General features: G+C 62.5%; 6 protein-coding genes across 6 annotated transcripts; 3 read left to right on the top strand and 3 right to left on the bottom strand.

Moving 5' to 3' along the window:
- Positions 1–442: 442 nt before the first annotated feature.
- RHTO_01689 (DUF1769 family protein) lies at positions 443–2487 on the top strand (the record flags this gene model as incomplete). The annotated part of the gene is made up of 8 exons (XM_016415370.1): positions 443–762; positions 859–915; positions 981–1046; positions 1112–1274; positions 1337–1939; positions 2013–2128; positions 2216–2272; positions 2331–2487. 8 exons carry the CDS (start codon positions 443–445, stop codon positions 2485–2487), a joined length of 1539 nt encoding a protein of 512 aa, XP_016272748.1.
- A 411-nt stretch (positions 2488–2898) lies between these two features.
- On the top strand, positions 2899–4623 carry RHTO_01688 (Ras-related GTP-binding protein C; the record flags this gene model as incomplete). Its single annotated transcript, XM_016415369.1, has 7 exons — positions 2899–3044; positions 3195–3296; positions 3360–3598; positions 3658–3854; positions 3912–4054; positions 4111–4428; positions 4488–4623. 7 exons carry the CDS (start codon positions 2899–2901, stop codon positions 4621–4623), a joined length of 1281 nt encoding a protein of 426 aa, XP_016272747.1.
- A 238-nt stretch (positions 4624–4861) lies between these two features.
- Positions 4862–6773, bottom strand: RHTO_01687 (transcription factor Nrm1/Whi5; the record flags this gene model as incomplete). The annotated part of the gene is made up of 2 exons (XM_016415368.1): positions 4862–6253; positions 6324–6773. The coding sequence occupies 2 exons, from the start codon at positions 6771–6773 to the stop codon at positions 4862–4864; spliced, it is 1842 nt and encodes a 613-aa protein (XP_016272746.1).
- Positions 6774–7209: 436 nt separating this feature from the next.
- Positions 7210–9096, bottom strand: RHTO_01686 (5-methyltetrahydropteroyltriglutamate-homocysteine S-methyltransferase; the record flags this gene model as incomplete). Its single annotated transcript, XM_016415367.1, has 12 exons — positions 7210–7269; positions 7340–7349; positions 7410–7627; positions 7683–7799; positions 7863–7885; positions 7957–8083; positions 8146–8311; positions 8371–8448; positions 8516–8580; positions 8640–8737; positions 8804–8971; positions 9042–9096. The coding sequence occupies 12 exons, from the start codon at positions 9094–9096 to the stop codon at positions 7210–7212; spliced, it is 1185 nt and encodes a 394-aa protein (XP_016272745.1).
- An 871-nt stretch (positions 9097–9967) lies between these two features.
- On the bottom strand, positions 9968–12137 carry RHTO_01685 (F-box domain, Skp2-like domain protein; the record flags this gene model as incomplete). The annotated part of the gene is made up of 2 exons (XM_016415366.1): positions 9968–12037; positions 12096–12137. The coding sequence occupies 2 exons, from the start codon at positions 12135–12137 to the stop codon at positions 9968–9970; spliced, it is 2112 nt and encodes a 703-aa protein (XP_016272744.1).
- A 113-nt stretch (positions 12138–12250) lies between these two features.
- On the top strand, positions 12251–16076 carry RHTO_01684 (exosome complex exonuclease DIS3/RRP44; the record flags this gene model as incomplete). Its single annotated transcript, XM_016415365.1, has 11 exons — positions 12251–12371; positions 12472–12822; positions 12885–13309; positions 13369–13519; positions 13578–14168; positions 14287–14355; positions 14419–14597; positions 14721–15221; positions 15288–15745; positions 15801–15945; positions 16008–16076. 11 exons carry the CDS (start codon positions 12251–12253, stop codon positions 16074–16076), a joined length of 3060 nt encoding a protein of 1019 aa, XP_016272743.1.
- Between the last annotated feature and the right edge of the window lie 180 nt (positions 16077–16256).

Raw genomic sequence — 16256 nt, 5'->3', positions numbered from 1 at the left:
TGGCTCTTTGAATGTGATAACGTAGCCACGCAAGCCGCAGTTCGAGCGGAAAGGAGACGAGCGAGTTCATCGCCGCGGTGTCAGTCTTGGGAGAGGGGGAAGCCAACACCAGCTCGCTCGTCGTGGTCGAACAACAGCTTCATCCAGCTCGCAGACGACGAGAACAGCTCGTGGACGACGCACAGCGTGCTCTGGCAGGCGACTCTGGCCGAACCGTTCCCCTTCCTCGCTCTGCGTCCCCTCGGACTCCGCGACATCGGCACCTCGCCAGCATCGGCCGCGCTGTTCTCCCTCTCGCTCTTCCAGGACGACTGTTCTCTTGCTGTGACTGCACCATCGAGGACTGCATCCTCGGCCAACCAGCAATTGCAGCGACCTCGTCTCACTCGTCCTCGAACGACTCCCCACAACTCCCTCTCGGTCTCCCTCTGCTCGCACAACCATGCCACGCCTCGAAGTCCGCGTAGGCTCAGACCGCTTCCACACAGAAGTAGCCTGGGTCAACCACACCTCGCGCCCAACCGAGATCGACACGCCCCTCTTCGCTGGGCGAGTACTCGTCCTCGTTCGCAACTTTGACGGCGTGACACCTGACGGGTCGCCGCCGAAACGCGATGCAAAGTACTTTGAGGGACGCAGCAGGAAGTTTGCGATTCTGATCGAGGGGCGGTTCAAGCAGAGGGAGGGCGTACCGCTTTATACAGGCGACGAGGTCCAGTTCGGCAGCGACTTTGACTACCTGCCTGCGTCCTTTCCCATGGGGTGAGTCGCCGCGTTACCCAGTTGCTCGGCTATTCGCTTGGCGCTGCAGGACGACCTCGGCAGACGTACTGAGTGCCTCTCTTCCGCTCGATCCAGCCCTTTCAATCTCGGCATGAAGATCTCGCACGCGATAGACCCCGCTACTTACTACGAGTGAGTCCCTACGCTCCTTCTCTCTGTCTGACGAGCGCAGGAGTGACCTCTACGGTTTCTCGCAGATTCAAGCCTCCGCACGGACGGCCGTATATCATGTCCCCTTACACAGCTTGCATGAACACCTTCTGGTGCGCTCATTCCCCCCACCTCATCCTCTCTCGCTTCTGAAGCTGAGACTTCCTCCTCCACGCAGCGCCTACCCCTCGCCCTCCGCCCTCTCCCGCGCAGTCGTCCTGTCCCACCACTCCAGCACCGACCCACACGAAGACGGCCAAGAGCGAGGGTCGTTTATACCGACCGAGGAGGTGAACCAGAAGAGGAAGTGGGTTGAGAGGCCGCATTGGAGTTTCCTCGGGGTGCGTCCGGTCTATCTCTCTTTTCGATCGAGGGATGGGGCTGACTAGGGATGTATGAGCAGTTGAAAGGAGACCCGCGAGTAGATGCATTCCTCGCTTCGCACTCGCACCTCCTCCCTCCCTCCGGAACCGCCACGCCCTCTTCGAACGGTAACGCCTCCCACCTCGCCCCTCCCTCGCGCCCAAACCTCAACCAGCAACCCTCCTCTCTCGCACTCGGTACGCGTCCCAAGTCCGCGTCAGACGAAGGAGGCGAGACCGAGACGCCCGTCAGGTCCGAATCGCCCTCCCCGACCGATGGAACTAACGGCGCCGAAGCGATCTGGGGCGCACCCGTCTTCGCCCAACACGACTCGCAACACGCGTCCGGCTCGTCCACTCCCTCCGCTGACAGCCCCGCTTCCGCGACCTCGAAGAAGAAGAAGAGCGGCTCAAGGTTCTCGCTCTCGTCGCTCATGGGCGCTTTGGACGTCTCCGGTTCTGGCTCGTCGACGCCCAAAAATGATCAAGAACACGATCACTTGCTGATGGCGGACCAGCTGGCGTCGCCTGTTGAGGGCAGAAAGAGGGCGCAGAGCGTTGGGGTGCAGTACAAGCCGAAGGCGGAGGTGCAAGAGGCGCTGGGGGAATGGAGGTTCGCAGACGAGGAGATCGATGTGACCGAGGTGCGTGGCCTACTCACCCTTTCTGCGGTCCTGAGCTGCGGCGTGCTGATGAGGGAAGTTGAGATGCACGCAGGACACCAGCTTTGTCTTCCTCGACCCGGACCACCCGCGCTCGATCGCCCAGCGTCGGAAGCACTTCTGTGTCGACAACGGCAAGCACAGGAAGGAGTTTACGTATGACCCCGACATGTGAGCCTTGCGGATCCTTCCTTCCCTTGTCACCAAAGTCCCGCACGAAGATGCAAGCTCAGTGATGTTGCCGTGGCACGCTCGCAGTATCTACACCGCATCCTTCTTCGTACCCTACTTCGACTTCAACACCTTCGACCTCAAGTCCGTCCTTCCTCCCATTCCTCCTCCTCGCTTTCACGCACTGACCCTCTCCGCACAGGCTCGGCCCAATCGGCATGAACGTCGGTTCCTACTTCAAAGACATGCCCGTGCGGTACACGCTGCGCTCTACGCGGATGGCACCCCGGCCGGATGGGAAGGAAGGGCCGATGGAAGAGGAGGTGTTTGCGACGATTTCGTTCAGGCTGGTCGATTGAGCAGAAGGGAGGGGGGCTTAGGGGAAGGACGGGGGGAAGGACGTGTAGATAGCAACGATGTTGGCAAATTTGTGAATGATTGACTCCCGCTGTATCGCTCTCCTCTCGCCCGCTTGGACTGGCTCAGAGTTTGTGGTTGTCGAACGAGGTCTTTTTACCGCCGTAGCGCACGCAAATGAGCCTACGAAGCCGTGTGGTCCGCTCCCAAGCCTCGTCAAGTGGTGCTCCTCCTCGCCAACGCTTCTCTGCTTCATTCCCCTCGCTCACCTCGCTCGTCTGCCAGCTGAACACCTGCTGCCGCCGTTTTTCAAGTCCGGTTACGAAGCCACGCCCTGCTCTGCCCGCCCCAAGCTCTCCCGACCTTCCACCAACTCTCATCACTCCGCTTTCGACCCGTCCTCGTCCCGCACGATGCAACCCCAGCCGACATACGGCACGGCGCAGATGGTGTCTCCAGCTCAAGGCTCGCCAGTAGCCGGGCCGAGCACGCAGCAGGACGGGACGGTGGATGGGAAGGGGAGGAGGTTGCCGCGAGTGTTGTTGATGGGGCCCAGGAGGTGAGTGTGCACTCCTGCGTGGAGGCGAGCGGGCTATCCGACCATCCAAGCTGTTCGCTGCCGTGAATCGACACGGCTGCCGACTACGCGATGTTGTGGACGCTCGCGAGGACCTCAACTCGCTCGCTGAACTGATTCTTCCGTTCGCAGCGGCGGCAAGTCGAGCATTCGCAAGGTCGTCTTCGAGGGAATGGCGCCGAACGACACGCTTTTCATCGAGAAGACGAACAAGTCGAGTTCGGACGATATCAAGCGAGTCTTCCGCTCTTGCTTGGCATTCGCCCTGGAGTCCGACTGACTTGTTTTCGTTCACAGCTCCTTCCTCTCGATGCGGATGTGGGACCTCCCCGGCGGCCAACTCGATCCGGAGCAACTGAATCTCTCCTTCGAAGACACCGACGCCGTCATCTTTGTCCTCGACGCCCAGAGCACGCTGCATGACGTGATCCGGAAGTTGAGCGTGACGATGCACAAGGCGTATACGGCGAACCCGGGCATCCAGTTTGAGATCTTCCTGCACAAGGTGGATGGCATGTCGGAGGACTACCGATTAGGTGAGTGGCCGCGCGACCATCGAGACGAGGCGTTCCGACTCACCCTTGCTCCCGCACAGACACGCTCCAGAACCTGCGGGATCGTCTGACGGAAGAGCTCTTCGACATGTCGCCGGAGCTCGAGTCGAACATGAACGTCTTCTACCACCTCACCTCGGTCTTTGACACGTCCATCTATGAGGCGCTGTCGAAGGTCATCCAGAAGCTCATCCCGGAGCAGGCGATGCTCGAGCGACTGCTGGACTTGCTGTGTCAGGTGCGCCGACCTCTGATCGAGTTTTGGAAACTCGCGCTAACCAGTCGTTTGTCGCAGCAATGCTCGATGGACAAGGCGTTCATCTTCGAGACGGCGTCCAAGATCTACATTGCGACCGACTCGGCACCGCTCGACAACCAGACCTACGTCATCTGCGCCGATTACCTCGACCTGGTCGGCGACTTTGCCCAGCTCTACGAGTGCGTCGCGGCCGGATTCAGCTTCCTGAGCTCGATTGACCTCCGACGTCTCGCAGAACGCCCGCTCTGTCACTCCCGCCCGCACAAGGCGACACCTCCCTTTCGCGGGCCGGCACTCTCTCCCGCTCGACGGGCCGCGACGTCTCATCCTCTTCGACCCCCTCCGCCACGGGCAGTCGACGCGAGTCCTCTACAGCTGCCTCAAAACCATCGTCGGCTATCTCATCCCCTGCGAAAGCGGGTGCCGGACGACCAGTCAGCGTTGCGAGCAGTGTTGGTGGCGGATTGGAGGGGAAGCGGGTGACGAGGAGGTTGCCGCATAGCAAGGTGAGGCTGGGAACGGGAGCGACGATTGCGCAGTGGAGCATCAACGAGTGAGTCGCGCAAAGCGTCGATTTGACCGGAGCTGACCTTGCCTTGCGTTCGGCCACAGGAACCTTTCGCTCGTCGCGCTCCTTCGACCGCACACGCAAGACCAACACTCGGCGATGATTGACTACAACGTAGCGACGTTCCGCCAAGCCGTCCTCGCCATCTTTGGAGTCGGCGTGAGCGCTCCCATCGGTTGAGCAGAGGGTGTCGAGGCGGATTTCGCATGCTCTTTCTGTTTCCGTTTGTTCACTCCGTCACTGTCTGTTGTAATCGTAGCGCAACTCGCAAGCATCTTCAGGCTGTTTCTACTCGGGAGGAGAAGCAAGCAGCGATGAAGGAGGCTCTTGCTTTCTCACGCATGCCGACACTCACGCGAACGACCAGAGACGGAACCAAGACGACAGCTGTGCAAATCAATACTACCAAGATGTCCGTTCACCAAGCGGCTTGCGCTTCGCCTCCTCCTCCTGTCCCCCCATGAGGCGGCGAGTCCTCCTCCGCCCCATGCGAGATGTACTTGTTCGCCGCCGCCGCACTCCGCCTCGACCGTTTCGGGCTCGGACTCGCATTGATGAAGCTCTCCCATCCGCCGTTCAGGCTCGGCTGGCGTTGTCGACCTGGTGTACCGGGTGCGCCGATCCCGAGCGATGCGGCGGAGGTCGACTTGGACGGCTCAGTCGGTGTCGAGAACGGGTCCTCGAGCGCCCCTGACGACGATGCAGTCGAAAGACTGTTCAGGTCCCCTCCAAAGACAGCACTCGCGCCGCCGTCTCCGCCCGAGAACAGCCTGCGACCTTTCATCCCGTCGCCCATCGTGGTGTTCGGCACCGTCTTGCGGCTCTGTACCGGCGAAGGCGACGCGGCGAGGTAGAGCATGAGCTCGGCTGCGCCTTCGGCCGCTCCGTCGCCGCTGCCGTTGACGCCGGGCGCGCCAGGCAGTTTGACGACCTGCCGTTCGGGCGTTGATGGACGAGGAGGCGGGTGCTGGGCGTGGCCGGAGAAGGGGTCGACGCTGCCGTTTGCGTGAGGCTGGCTGCCGCCTTCGTCGCTCCCGCTGCCAGCAGACGGGTCAGAAGGCGCCCTCGCCATGCCAGTCAAGGCGGTCGCGGCGTCGACGAAAGACGAGAAAGTCGGATCGTTGGACGAGAGAGGCTGCTTGGCGGGTGATCCGCGGCGAGAGGAAGTGCGGGTGCGGGTTCGAGGCGAGGCAGAGACGGCGGGAGAGGCAGACTTGGCTTCGGCGTGGCCTGCACGGCGACGCGACGAGGACGCTCGGCCCTCCTGCGCGTGTTGACCGCGCGGCGTCGAGGTCGACGAGTGCGAGGCGGACAAGGAAGGTTTGGGTTGGTAGACGTTGTCGGTCGCGTAAGGCGAGAAGGAGTAGGTCGGCTGAGGCTGCGGCGCGTAGACAGCGTCGCCGCTGTACAAATCGCCTGAGCGGCGTCCGCCGCCTGCAACGCCGTCGAGACGAGGACGCTTGTTCGGGTGCGACGAAGGTCCTGCGCCTGCGTTGGCGTCGAGGACGGCGTCCATGCCGCCGGCCATGTGCTGCTGGTACTCGGGGACGTGGCGATGACCATGAGGAGGGTGCTGGATAGTCGGAGGTGAATAGGCGGGCGCGTAGGCTTGCGGCTGGCCATAGGAACCGACACCTTGCGCGATCTGGTGCTGCAAACTCGGGTCGATTGGCGTGTTCTGCATCTGCTGCTTGCGGCGCAGCGACTCTTGCTGCATGTGAGGCTCGATGATATCGAGCTTGACGTCCTGCCATCCACGCTGCGTCTTGAACGAAGCGAGAGCGAGGCGGTTGCGGAAGTTGCGCGCGAGCTGCAGGAGCAGGAGCCGCGTCAGTCCGGTCGCGTGAGTTTGCAGGAATATGTAAGCGTCGCAAGCTCACCCTAGACGCCTCGGCACGCTTCAGGACGCGCTCGACCTTCTTCTGCCGCTCCTCCTCGTCCCCCTCGCCCTCGAGGCTCGTTTCGCGCGCAACGCCCTTTCCCTTGTCGAGCCTGGCGCCGCCCATGCCATCAAACATACCGTTCCCTTGCATCTCAGCCGCAATGGAGCCCCCCGCGAACGAGTTGCCTCCGACAAGATGCGCGAAGGGATCGACGGGCGACAAGCCCACTCCCGGTGTGTCCCTCGCCTGGTGCGCCGCCATCCCTGACCCCGTACTGCCCGCCGAGAGCGGCGCAGGCGTGTTGGTTCCGCTCAGCGGCATCGGCGAGTGCGCGCCCGCTGTCCCAAACGCGGTTCGGTCCGCCTGACCCATCGAGGCGTGCTGCGCTCCCGCAAACGGCGACGCGGATGGTGAGCCCGTCTGGAACGGCGAGTCTGGCTGCTGCATGGGTCCTACGACGTCCTGGACGGTCCCCCAAGCCGTGAGAAGGCGGGATGGCGCGCGCGTGCTCGACGCGTGAAGAGCGAGTCGTGGCTCGTCGACGACGAGAGCGATTTGGACGGGGCTGGCGGGGCTCGGTGCAGACGTGCAAGAGCTTTTCGTCGAGTGTGCACACGCAGCGAGCGCGTCCAGCGGCGGCGAGAGCAAAAGTGAGCGAGTTGCGTCGGCGAGAGGAGGCGAAGCGCGGCTGCAAGGGGACGGCGGCGACGACAGACTCGCTCGAAGGAGGGCTGGGACGGCATTGTTGAATTGCCAGGACTGATGCAGGGGAGATACTGAACGATACTTTTTTGGGACTGAAAACGACATGTTGAATGCGAGCGAGGCGAGGAAAACGAGACCCAGGAGACCAGAAGGGTATCAAAATCGACGAGCGACCCGTTTAGGCGTCCGACCAGACAGCCTTGGCCGTCTCGACAACGAGCCCGAGCTTGGTCGCGACCTGCGCAGGGCGGACAGACGAAGGAGGTCAGTTCTGGTCGAGGAGATGGAGGAAAGCCTGTTACACGTACGTCGTCGTAGCTGCGGAAGGGATGTATGTGTCAGTGATGCTCTGGAGTCAGTAAATGCTTCTGTACGCACGAGACGGGGTTGCCCTCCGCGTGCGAGGCAAAGCCACACTGGCACGACAAGCAGAGGCGCTGGAGAGCCTGCTCGCGAGTCTGGTTCGAGCTCTTGGCGACAAAGTCGGCCGCCTCGTGGATGCGCTTGACGAGGTCGTCCTTCTTCTCGAGCTGGGGGAACTTGGAGGTCAAGAGACCGAGGACGACGGTCTTGTTGGCCGGGAGGTCGGCGAGGGGCTGCGAGGGCGAGCGGGTGAGCCAGCGCTCGACTGCCGGTCGACGGCGTGCGCACCTCGAAGCCACCGGCACGCTCAGTGTCGTACTCGAGGTAGTACGCGTGAGCGTTGAGCTCGTTGAAGATCTTCTTTGAGACGTGCTCGTAGCCGCCCTCGGAGAAGTGCATGCCGTCCTGCGCGACGTGAGCTTCCGTCAGTATTGGTGCAGCTGAGACGCTGTGAGATTATCGGCGCACCTTGAAGTTACCGCGGCACAAGTCTGCCCGGTGCAAGCGAGACGAACAGCAAGTCAGCCGATGACCACTTGGCACCAAGAATCGCGCGACGCACGGAGACCGATGGTCATGTCGGACGGCGCATCCCGGATACAGTCGTTGTAGAGCTTGATGTACTGGTCGAGGACCTTGGCGGGGTCGGTGCCCTCGGCCTTCATGCCCTCGAGCATGGAGGTGGCGCACTGCGCATTACAAACCCGTCAGACTCTGCGCAACTAGGTACAGGAGCATCAGGCGGACTCACGAAGTAAGCGAGGAGAGGGTCGTCGAACTGGACGTTGCGGCATCCAGCCTCGTAAAGGTCGGCAAGCTCCTCACGGTACGCCTTGGCAAGGTCACCAAAGTACTCCTCGTCGGTCTTGTAGACCTCGCGGTTGTACGCGTGCTCGCCGTGGCGGAGGTGGTACCACCTGAGCGTGACGTGACGAGCAGTTAGCTTGGGAAGGTCAGAAGCCGAGGAAGGGCGTACTCGGGCGCAGCGAGCGTCAACTTGATGTTCTTGACGTCCTCGGGCTTGACGAGGGTCTTCATGAAGTCGAACTCGGGGCTGTATGGCGGAGAAGCGGGTCAGCGAGAGAGCCGAGCGTTCGAGGCTGGAATCGGCGCACCGGTACATGGGCTTGTTGCGGACGAGCTTGCCAGTGCAGATCATGGTGTCTCCGGGCTTCTCGGCGTGCGACTGTGCCGCATGCGACGTCAGTCTCCAACCGAATTGATCTAGCAACAAGCGGAACTCACCTCGAAGAACGCCTTGACGTCGGGAACGTACATCTTGAAGAGCTCGCGACCGGGGTTCTTAACAACAGTCATGCCCTCAAGGTTGTTGTGGAAGCCATCTGCGGACGGCGGAGGGTAGACGTCAGCCAAGTCAGGAGGGAGAGAGGAAAGGGAAGCGAACGCACCCCAGAACATGTGGCGGCGGAACTCGCCGTCAGTGACAGACTTGATGCCGAGCTCCTGCTGGCGCTTGACCTCCTTGCGGATCATCTCGTCCTCAACGGCCTTGAGCTCCTCGCGGGTGCACTTCCCGGCGTCGTAGTCGGCGCGCTTGGCGAGAAGCTCGGCGGGGCCTACGCGGGAGGGGAGTCAGCCTCCGACCGCTGCGATGAAGGCTGCGATGAAGGGAAGAAGTGGACTCACGCTTGAGCGAGCCGATGTGGTCGGCACGGAAGGGAGGGAGGACGTGGGCAGACATGCTGTAGTCGAGGGGGCGGTCGAGAATGACATGCGGACGGAGAATAGAGTGTTGAGCGGCCGAGGAGGTTAAGCGGTAAATGGCAGAGGAATAGGAATGTGCGGAGAAAGCGACGAGGGGGACGAGGGAGAGGACGGTCAGCAACGCTACGAGGAGAGCGGGAGACAAGCGGATGAGGCGTCAGATGTCGAGCTCACCTTTCTGATGGCGGCAATGGGCAGAACGAGGTACAGGAAGGTCAGCAACAAGAAGCCGCGTTCCGCTCGCTCAGGAGGAGGAGAGGTCGACAGCGCTGGACGCTGGCATGTGGGCGCAGAGCAGCGGTGCGCAATGCTGTGCTAAGCCACTTTGGGGTCGGTACGGCCCGTGCGCACCTGTTCAGAGGGTTGTAGGGTGAGGGAGGGAAGCGACGAGGTCCTCCTCGCGAGGCGTGGAGGCCAGGTTCGCCCCGCCAGCTTTTCCCGCTCGCACGTTTGGCTCTTGTGCTGCCGGTCGTGACCGACAAGCACTGCTGCTATTGCCTGGGCCAACTCCCGCAGCCGCCCACACCCTCTGTCGCCTCTCGCCTCGTCCATTTTCATCAGTCGATGCGGTCGCAAGTCATGCACGCTCCATAGCGAGCTGGCGAAGGCGAGACCTGGTACAAGAAGGCGACTGGGATAAGGGAGGCGCAGGAGAACGCAGCTCGATTCGTGATGCCCTCTCGCGCCAGCTTCTCCCCCTTCGACTCCTCTCGACCTCCTGACGGCATCTGCTGGCGTGACGGGGACGGAACGTTCTGCACTGCAATGAGGTCTAAACAACGACAAGACTGGAAACTAGGAACAAGGAGAGAGTGAAAGGCTACAGATAAGGGGTGAATGAGGTCCATCTAAAGAGTCCGTGAAGCGCTGTGTACGCAGAGTTGCTGTTGAAAACGTCGTGCAGGAATCGAATCTAAGCGTCGGGCCTCGCGACGTGCGGCCAGTACCTGCGAAGCGGAGCGACCGTTAGCACACACGCACTCGCGCATGAGAGCGAGACCAATGCACCAGAACGGCCCGTTCGGTCCTTCCTCGCTCCGATCCGCACAGCTCCAGATCCCAAGAATGCCCATCTTCGACTTCGGTCCACCCGGCTGCACGCCATTCATGCTCCAGCGGTCCTCGCCGCCATAGCGGATGACCATATTGTAGCGCGCGCACTGGTCTTCCTCGATCCATTCGACGGTGCCCCGGACCGAGCGGTCGCTCAGGGGACCATGTCCGGCGTTGGTGAAGGTTCCGCGGAAGGCAAGTGGCTCGGAGGAACCGGTGAAGGCGAGTCGAGGACGGGAGGGGGCCTTCGAGGGAGGCGTGGTGGAGGGGCGGAACGTGTTGGTGAGGCGAGTCGGCGGCGTGAGAGGCGAGAGAGGCAGTGGCGGGAGAGCGCGGTCTGTGTAAGCCGGGTAGGGGGAAGAGTAGAGGTTCGAGAGTTGCGAGGCGGATAGCGGAGGAGGCGTGCTCGAACCGCTGTTGTCATCCGCCTCGTCCTCCGGCGGTGAAGTAGGCGGACTCTGTCGTTGCGATGACTCGGCGTGCGCGGCACCCGTCTCCGTGAAGTACATGTCGCCACTCGCGTCGCTCGACCGGTCACCGTCCTCCCCGCTCGTGCTCCCTCCGCCCTCGCCTAGCCAGTCCTCATCGTCCTCATCGTCGTCCATCACCTCCGCCGCCGCCTCGGCGCTCAAGTCCGCCACATCAATCTCATCCGGCCACTCGCCCTCGGGCAAGAGCTCGAACAAGAGACTCATGCAGTCGCCGACGGCTTCGTGTTCGTCCGTCAGCGACTGCGGCCAGAACGACGAGCGGTGGTAGTTCCACCGGTGGTAGGTCGGGTAGTGGAGGAAGGCATAGGTGCCGCGGTATTCGTGCGTCGTTACGCCTGCCCAGTCGCGAGGGTCTGCAGCGGGCTTGTCCACGCGAGACGTGGTGGACGGACGACGTGCTCCGTGTGCTTGTGCGGTTTGGTGCTTGCGCGCGTTGAAGATGTCGGGCTGGCCTGGACCGGCTGAGAGAGGTCTCGTCGCTCCCCAACCACGCGGGACGACCGTCTCCTCCTCCTCGAGTCCTTCGTCGTCCTCAGCTCCATCGAACGGGTCCGTTCCCCACCCAAGCGCCTGCGCGTCCTCGAGATTCGCACCCATGACTATCGCGATCGCCTCGACTTTGCGCCAGTCGACTCGGCCCGACCCGTCCCCCATAAACGGTCCGAAGAAGCTCGGGCGGAGGTAGTTGACGCGTTCGTAGACAATCTCTTTTGCTGAGCCGCGGATCGAGGGAGAGGCGTAGGCGAGAGGTGAGGGAGTTGCGAGGACGTGGAGGTGCGAGGCCAGTTGCGAAATGAGGAGGGACTCGAGCGTCGAGGAAGTCTTCTCCTTTGAAACGCTGGACGAGCGAAGGTTGCGGGCTGAGGGTGAGTCGCGAGAGAAGGAAGGGTGGATGGCGAGAATGGGTTCGCCAGGTCCTGCGGCTGTCCAAGAACCGGGGGCGGACAGGACTCGCTGGAGCCATCGCTCGTTGAGCGAGTCGCTCGGCTTTGACGGGACCACAAAGTCATCGTCCACATTGTCCTCAGGTACTGCAAGAGCCGCGGGAAGAGGCGGCCGTGCATGTGCTGCGTCGACTAGCGTTTTGAGGAGAATCGCGAGGTCTGCTGGTGGTATCGGTTCGCCCCTCTCGCACAGCCGGTCGAGCAGCGTCTCTGCCCTTGTTCGCTTCTTCGTCGCCTCTGCAAAGTCGTACGCTGCGGTCGATGGCGAGCTGGGTTCGGCATGCGAGGTGGGGGTCGGCGAGTCGAAGAGCGAGTTGTGCAAGGCCCGCCAAAGCGTCGAGCTCTTGCACAGTGCGTGGGCGTGTTGGCAGGTCTGCGAGAACGCTGCTGCTGCCTTTGGATCGCCCAGCGAGAGTGCGTGGACGAGGATCTGGCGCTCGAGGCGTCAGCGAGTCCGAGTGGAGGGCAGAGCGAGTGAGCGGACGCACCTCGGGTGGGAGCGTGAAGATGGGCGGGCGATGCTGTTCCATAGCGATACAGTCGACAGCAAGTAAAGCCAGACCAGCCAAGCGAGGGCGAGTGAGCGGTTGTCAGCGAACCCATCTCTCGCCAGCAAGTGTCACTGCGCTCACGGCTGAGCAGCATGGCAGACGTCCACAGAGCTCCCAGCACCATCACCATCCTCAAGAAGCGGCCCGCATCGCACGGAGGGGCCGCCGACGAGTGCTACTTCCGCAAGACAGCTCGAGGCAAGCTGCAGCGAGGTGAGTCGCCGCTTCCTCGCGGGCCGGGGCGGTGGAGACGGACTGCGGGTGGTCTGCTACGTTGTGCAGCTGGATTGACACGCTCGCACGCTGCCCGCAGTTGTTCGCGAGCACTACCTCCGCCCTGCGAGCGACTTCCCTCCGCCGCCCAAACTCGCCGACGGGCTCGCCTGGGTGGTACCAGACACGAACGCAGTGCTCCACCAGTTCGACCTGCTCGCCTCGCCCGCCTTCCCCGCCCCGCTGCTTGTCGCCCAGACTGTTCTCGACGAGGTGAGGCATCGCAGCTTGCCCTTGTACAACAAGCTCCGCACGCTCGTCGACGATGACTTCGAGATCCCCGGCGGAAAGGGCAAGATGAAGCGCGGGTGGACCGTCTGGAACGAGGCGATTGAGGAGACCTTCCTCGAGCGCAAGGACGGCGAGAGTCCGAACGACCGCAACGACCGAGGTGCGAAGCTTCTTCCTTCAGGCCTTCGTTGACTTGAGCTGACGGTCTGAACACACGCGCAGCCATCCGCCACCTGGCGTCGTACTACTCCGCAATCCTCTCGTCCGGCTCATCGAACGGTCCCGCTGCGAAGCGCCAGAAGACATCGTCCTCCCGCCCCGCCCTCTCTGCTGCCGACATCGCTTCAGCACCCCTCATCCTCCTCACCGACGACGCCGCCAACCTGTCCCTCGCTCTCGCAGACGGCCTCGTCGCCCTCACCGCCAAAGACTTCGTCTCCTCCCTCCCTGCCTCGCAACAAGAATCGCTCGTCGACCTCCTTGCCGTCTCTGGATCAGGTCTCGACAGGGATGCTGCGGGAGCCGGGCGGAGAAAGGGCGCGGCGTTGTATGCCGAGCATTTGCCGACGAGCGTCTTGCAGGCTGGCGTCAAGGCGGGCAAGTTTGTTCAGGGACACTTTAATCCGAGCCAGTACAACTTCCGCGAGGTACGTTACCTTCTTGCCCTCCTAGGCCGACCTGAGGTTGACGAGCGTCTCTTCTACAGGCTACGGTCAATGCCGCTTCTCTTCCCAAGCCCATCCTCCTCGCCGGCCTCGAGTCGATGAACCGAGCTGTCGCAGGAGACCTCGTCGTGGTCGAAGTCTTGCCGGAGAGCGAATGGAAGAGCATCGGCGAGGAAGTTGTGGACGAGGATGGTGCGTTCGGCCCATCCCCTCTCCTGCGTTCATCGTTTACGAAGCATCCCTCTCGCAGCCAAGGGCAACGACCCGGATGCCGACCCCGTCGCCGAGTCAGGCGACTCGACTACTGCACCGACCGAGGGCTCGCTCCACCGCGCCGCCGCACCAACGACCAAGCCGCGCGAAGTACAGCCCACAGGCAAAGTCGTCGGGATCCTCAAGCGCGCCTTCCGACCCTACGTCTGCACTCTCGACCGCGCCTCTCTCCCTCCCTCCGCTCTCACCTCTTCCGCCTCCGTCACAGTCCTCGCCTCTCCCGTCCAACGAACCCTCCCTCGCATCCGCCTCCTAACCCGTCAAGCCGCCCACCTCGCCTCGCAAAAGTTCCTCGTCTCAATCGACAGGTGGCCTATCACGTCGCGTTACCCTGAGGGCCACTTTGTCCGCGTTCTCGGACAAGTCGGGAGCAAGGAGGGCGAGGTGGAGAGTTTGTTGGAGGAGTGGGAGGTCCCGTATAGGCCGTTCTCGAGCGCTATCTTGAGCTGCCTGCCGGAGGAGGGAGATAAGTGGGTTGTGCCGCCGAAGGGAGAGGCGGACGTCAAGAACGTGTGGAGGGCCAGGGAGGATCTGAGGGACGAGATTATTTGCTCAATCGACCCGCCAGGTGCGTCTTCTTCCGCATACGTGCACTCATGTACCAGCGCCTCTTTCTCGCGGCGAAGCGCCCGGTGCTATGGGCCGATGAGCGGTAGACTGACGCTCTTGCGACCTCCCGTTTGCAGGCTGCCAGGACATTGACGATGCGCTTCACGCCAAGCGTCTCCCGAACGGTAACATCCAAGCTGGCGTTCGTGCGTAGCGTTTCCTCCGCCGCCCAACCCGCAATGCCCCCCGACTGACTCTCACTCTCGCAGACATCGCCGACGTCTCGCACTTCGTCCACCCCGACAATCCCATGGACGCCGAAGCCGCATCGCGCGGCACAACCGTCTACCTCGTCGACAAGCGCATTGACATGCTGCCGTCGCTGCTCGGAACAAACTTGTGCTCATTGAGGCCGTATGTCGAGCGATTGGCTTTCAGCGTCATCTGGGTGAGTCTGCCGTATCGTCTGCTTCGCGTACTGACGCACAACGCTATCGTGCTATCGTTACGCGTGGCGTCTGCGTTCAGCTGCGATTCAGGAGCTGAACTCTAATCCCTCGCGGACTCGTAGGAACTCGACGACGACGCCAACATCGTCGACGTCCGTTTCACCAAGTCGGTCATCGCGTCCAAGGAGGCATTCACCTATGAGGCTGCGCAGCGACGAAAGGACGACAAGTCGCTGAACGACCCGCTGACCGAAGGCATTCGCCTGCTCAACTCGATTGCGATCAAGCTCAGGGCCAAGCGCATGGCCGCTGGCGCGCTCAATCTCGCTTCGCCCGAAGTCAAGATCCACCTCGAGCAGTCGGAGCAGTCTGGGCCGGTCGATGTCGAGCACAAGGAGCTGTTCGAGACCAACTCGCTCGTCGAGGAGTTCATGTTGCTCGCCAACATCTCGGTCGCCGAGCGCATCTACAAGCAGTTCCCGCAGACCGCCGTGCTGCGACGACACGCACCGCCGCCCAAGACCAACTTTGAGGTCTTGCAGGACGTGTTGCAGAAGCGGAGGGGCATGACGCTCGACGTCTCGACTTCGGGCGCGCTCGCAGACTCGCTCGACAAGTGTGTGGTGCGTTGCGAGTCAACCAGCCGTTCGTACGACGGTTATGCTGACCAGATGCGCTCCTGCCCGAAGGACCCTGCCTTCCCCGCCTTCAACACCCTCGTGCGCATCATGGCGACCCGGTGCATGCTCTCCGCCGAATACTTCTGCTCCGGCTCGCTGCCCGCATCGCAATTCTCGCACTACGGACTCGCCTCGCCCATCTACACGCACTTCACCTCTCCCATCCGTCGCTACGCCGACGTCCTCGTCCACCGCCAGCTCTCCGCCGCCATCTCCGGCTTGCCACTGCACACGGGCTTGCAGACGCGCGCATGGGTGGACAAGACGCTCGAGGTTGTCAACAAGCGCCACCGCGGTGCGCAGGGTGCCGCGCGCGCGAGTATCGAGTTTTACGTCGCGCTGGCGATTCAAAGGAGGGAGGAGGACGCGCAGAAGCAGGCTGGGTTGGGCAAGGTGGGAAGCAAGGTCCGCGCCGAGGCGTTCGTCATTCGCGCGTTCAGGAACGGATTGGCGGTCTTCGTCTCGCAGTGCGTGCAGTCTCCCTCTCCTCGGAGGCTCGGTGCTCACGCTGCTCGTTGCTAGGTTCGGTCTCGAGGGCCTCGTCACGTTCAAGCGCGACAACGACTACGACGCCGACAGCTACGAGATCCACGTCCCGACGCCGTCCGGCAAGAATGTCACCATCGGCGTATTTGACAAGGTCGAGGTCGAGATCAGTGTCGAGAAGGTGTGACCACGCTGCCCTCTGCGTCTGGGAGTGAGGCTGACCAGCTCGTCGTCTCGTCGCAGGACAAGAACACGCAGCGCGGCAAGGTCGTGATGCACCTCGTCGAGCCCGTCGACTCTCGCGGCGTGTAGATCAACGACGACTGCGTCCACAGCAGCCTGCGCTGTAGCCCTATTGCATCACGTTCGAGTCCAGTGTGCGTAGCAGGCAGAGGAGGCAGCCTCCGCGGATTGCCCGAGAGCTGTCGCGGTCGAACCGACTCTTCCTCCCACTTCCACTTCTTGTCCCGCCGCTGCTTTTTCCTGGCTCCG

Source organism: Rhodotorula toruloides, assembly GCF_000320785.1.
Source record: "Rhodotorula toruloides NP11 unplaced genomic scaffold Scaffold14, whole genome shotgun sequence".
Taxonomy (NCBI): Eukaryota; Fungi; Basidiomycota; class Microbotryomycetes; order Sporidiobolales; family Sporidiobolaceae; genus Rhodotorula; species Rhodotorula toruloides.
This window is presented reverse-complemented; position numbering and strand designations above follow the sequence as displayed.